We start from the raw sequence: 3,198 nt of genomic DNA, 5'->3' as shown, positions 1-3,198 counted from the left end.
GGAGAAATTATTCTTTTGTGAGCTTTGTACATTGATTCATCTTGCTTATCCGTAAATCATTTTCTACTTAGTTTGGTTTGTATTTCATTCCCTTTTTACAATCAATATTCGATATTTTTCTACATACTTTTCCGATTTGTATCAAACTATACGACGTATTCTTAGAACTACGTATAAATTCAACTCTATCCGTTTTTCGGGTAAATAATTATATTTTGATTGTGATATTAAGTCGTGCAAGCTTATTCTTATTTGCTTGTTCTATGAGGGGGAGGAGGGGGAGGAGGAGGAGCTAGTTTTAGGAGCGGAATCAAATGATTACGAGATGAATAATGAGACAAAGGAGAGCACTTAGACAATTCACTTTGAGTACATGAAAGTCTGCTGGTAGTAATTCCTCAGGGTGTATTACGTTTTTTCACCAAGGGGTAGCTGCTACGCCCTTACTTCTTGCTTTAGAAAGATTGCTCGTTGCTTTTGCAAGTATCATAAGTGTTTGATTATTTTATCAAATGTGTATAACTATCTTATAGGAGTAATTGATTTATAACATATTATATGACATAATCGGGAAAATAATTTGAACCGAAAAGAGGGGGAAAAAAATAAATCGGATTAAACTTATTTTGGTTCAGATTGAATTGCAATTTTCCAAAATAAAAAATAAGAAGTCTAAACCGAATAATGCAAAACTAAGAGCCGATTTGGATTAGCTAAATAAAAAGTAGTTTTCAAGTACTTGCGTGTAAAATGCACTTTTAAACTGCTTGAGCTCAATTTAAAAAGGATTTTTATTTTATTTTTAATCCGCGCCAGAAATTATTTATATTCGTTAACTGAAAAGGTGTATAAAATTTGTATATAACATATAGAATATATATATATATTCGACTATTATTTTGTAAGCGGCTATATGCTATCATTTTCTACCAAATTTGTAAAAACAACAGTTACATGTGTTGGCTAGAGTTAAAAGTAACAAAAATTATACACTTTGCTATGCAGTCAGAAACATATAGGTAGACAATTGCGCATCTTCGTCAAAACCCTCATAACCAATAGTAAAAAATATCAAAACACAAACTTCTAGTTTCTAGTTAAATAAAAGCACTGATCAAGCTTTTTAACTAATCCAAATACCGTCTAAATCAAAACACGGAACGTAAATGATGCTCGGCCGACACACAGACGGTAAGGCTGAAATTTTTGCTCTAAGTTCTAGTTTCTCTAATGGCAACTTTTAGTCATTTTAGAGGTCAACACAAGTATAATATTGAACAATTAACACTCTCTAAATTACAATCAATTTGTTATAATCTGTGCATATAAGTTGCTACAAAGTTAAGTACGAGCCAAAAGCCCATTTTCTCAGCAAACATCACAAATTGACCTAAACATAAACAACAAAACTATAGTATATATTAGTTGATCTTTATATGCAACTTTTAAGTTTTAACCAACATTTTGAAATTAACATGTATCAACTTGTTGAAGATAGTGATTGCCAAAAGTTTCTTCTTTTACCAATGAGGAAGAAAGAATACAATGTTATGAATTACAAGTACTTTCTTCTATGATACAAGATCACACCGCGCAAATTAGCACTCAACACAGACGCAGGCGGCTCGGCGAATGACCTCCGGCAAATCGGCCACACGGCTCCATTCGCCGGCGGCACAGTCGTAGACCAACACCAACCCCTCCTTCATCCCCCTCTCTACCCTCCCACTCCGCCGCAGCAAGTCGTCTATGCAACCATTCACTTGTATTAGCACCACCTTCTCTCCTATCCCCACGCAGCTGAACCTCACCGTGCTGTCTAGTCTAACCTGCGCCGGTAGTGGTGGCGATTTTATCCTACACCATCCACCAAACCCGTTGCTTTTACGTGACCCATTAAACTTCCAAAATGAAAGCTCCACTGCATGGCTTGAAAGTACATAGATTTGCCCAGCTGCCGCGCATGCCGCCACCACGCAGCCGCCGCCGGGGACGGCACGGCTCCTCAACCAAACACCGTTAGCCACATCGTATAAGTCCATCGAGCTCGCGTAAACATGAGCCGCGTCTGCCCCACGCGCAACCACTCCGTCATTCCCCGATGCGCCGCCGATCTTGAGCCCTCCGACGATATAAAACACGCCGTCTACAGACGCGCCAACACATCCGTACCTCTTCCTCGGAGCGTTCGCCACCACGCTCCACGCGTCACTCGCCGGATCGTACTCCTCCACCGCTGCAGACCTTGCGCAACCTCCGGCGACGTAGATTTTCCCGCCTACAACCGCCGCAGCAAACTTCTTCCTCGGGAAAAGTGGCCCTTCTCTAACAACCACAGTACCAGTCCATGTATCACACCGGAGCATCGCCGCCCGACCAATGACGTAAATTCTCCGACCAATGGCCGACAAACGAGAATGCGAGAACAGAGAATAAAAAGACCCATCTTGAAAAGAGCAAATCTTCCAAGAACAGTCATTTTTCAATCTGTAACTAGCAGTAAAAAGAGTGGAATCAGAAACTGAAACGGCGAAGAGGGTGAGGCGTATAAGGTTATTACGGTGACGGAGAAGGTGAAAAGACGGGGAATCGAGAAGGTGGGACCAACGAGAGCAGACTAAAGGCAAAGAACGGAGGGAAGAATGTGGGACCCGTGAGAGACATTCAAGGAGGAGGTCATCTGGGAGTTCAGAAATGGTAGTGGTGGTGGTGGTGGTGGGAGTAGGGTGGTGGGGTGGTGGATGTTGGGGGTTGGGGAAGCAAGATTTCATCAGCCATGAGAAGTGCCGTGAGTTGCAGCTATCAGACATCGAATTGAAAAATCAAATTGCTTTTTTCAGGTTTTTGAGAATTTGAGGACTTAATATGAAGGTATTTGGGGAGGGGGGGATGAGCTTTTCTTCCAATCAGGGAATGTGTAGGTCCCTTCCTCTTCCTAATCTGAATCTACGGTAAAATTTAATTTTTATTTGGATATGGACTGTACAAATAAAATAGAAAAAGGTACAACAACTGATGCGTAATGCTTACCTTTTTTAGTTTGAAATTATTGTAGTAATCGTAGTTGTTGTAAAATTGAGAATTTCATTCTTAATTAAATATCTCTAATTTAAGTTGTGGGAATAAAATTACAAGAAGGTTTTTTAACAGTGAATTCTAATTAATCAAAATTTCAAACCATATGGGACCAGAGGCTCG

At 40.2% G+C, this 3,198-nt stretch overlaps 1 protein-coding gene across 1 annotated transcript; it reads right to left on the bottom strand.

The window, feature by feature from the left end:
* Positions 1–1,501: 1,501 nt before the first annotated feature.
* On the bottom strand, positions 1,502–2,951 carry LOC104118481 (F-box/kelch-repeat protein At5g26960). Its single transcript, XM_009629717.4, has one exon. It carries the CDS (start codon positions 2,808–2,810, stop codon positions 1,599–1,601), a length of 1,212 nt encoding a protein of 403 aa, XP_009628012.1. The 5' UTR covers positions 2,811–2,951; the 3' UTR covers positions 1,502–1,598.
* Positions 2,952–3,198: the final 247 nt, after the last annotated feature.

The sequence above is a fragment of the Nicotiana tomentosiformis genome, chromosome 11 (genome assembly GCF_000390325.3).
Source record: "Nicotiana tomentosiformis chromosome 11, ASM39032v3, whole genome shotgun sequence".
NCBI classification, from domain to species: Eukaryota; Viridiplantae; Streptophyta; class Magnoliopsida; order Solanales; family Solanaceae; genus Nicotiana; species Nicotiana tomentosiformis.
Note: the sequence above shows the minus strand (reverse complement) of the source record. Positions and strands in the feature narration are given on the sequence as shown.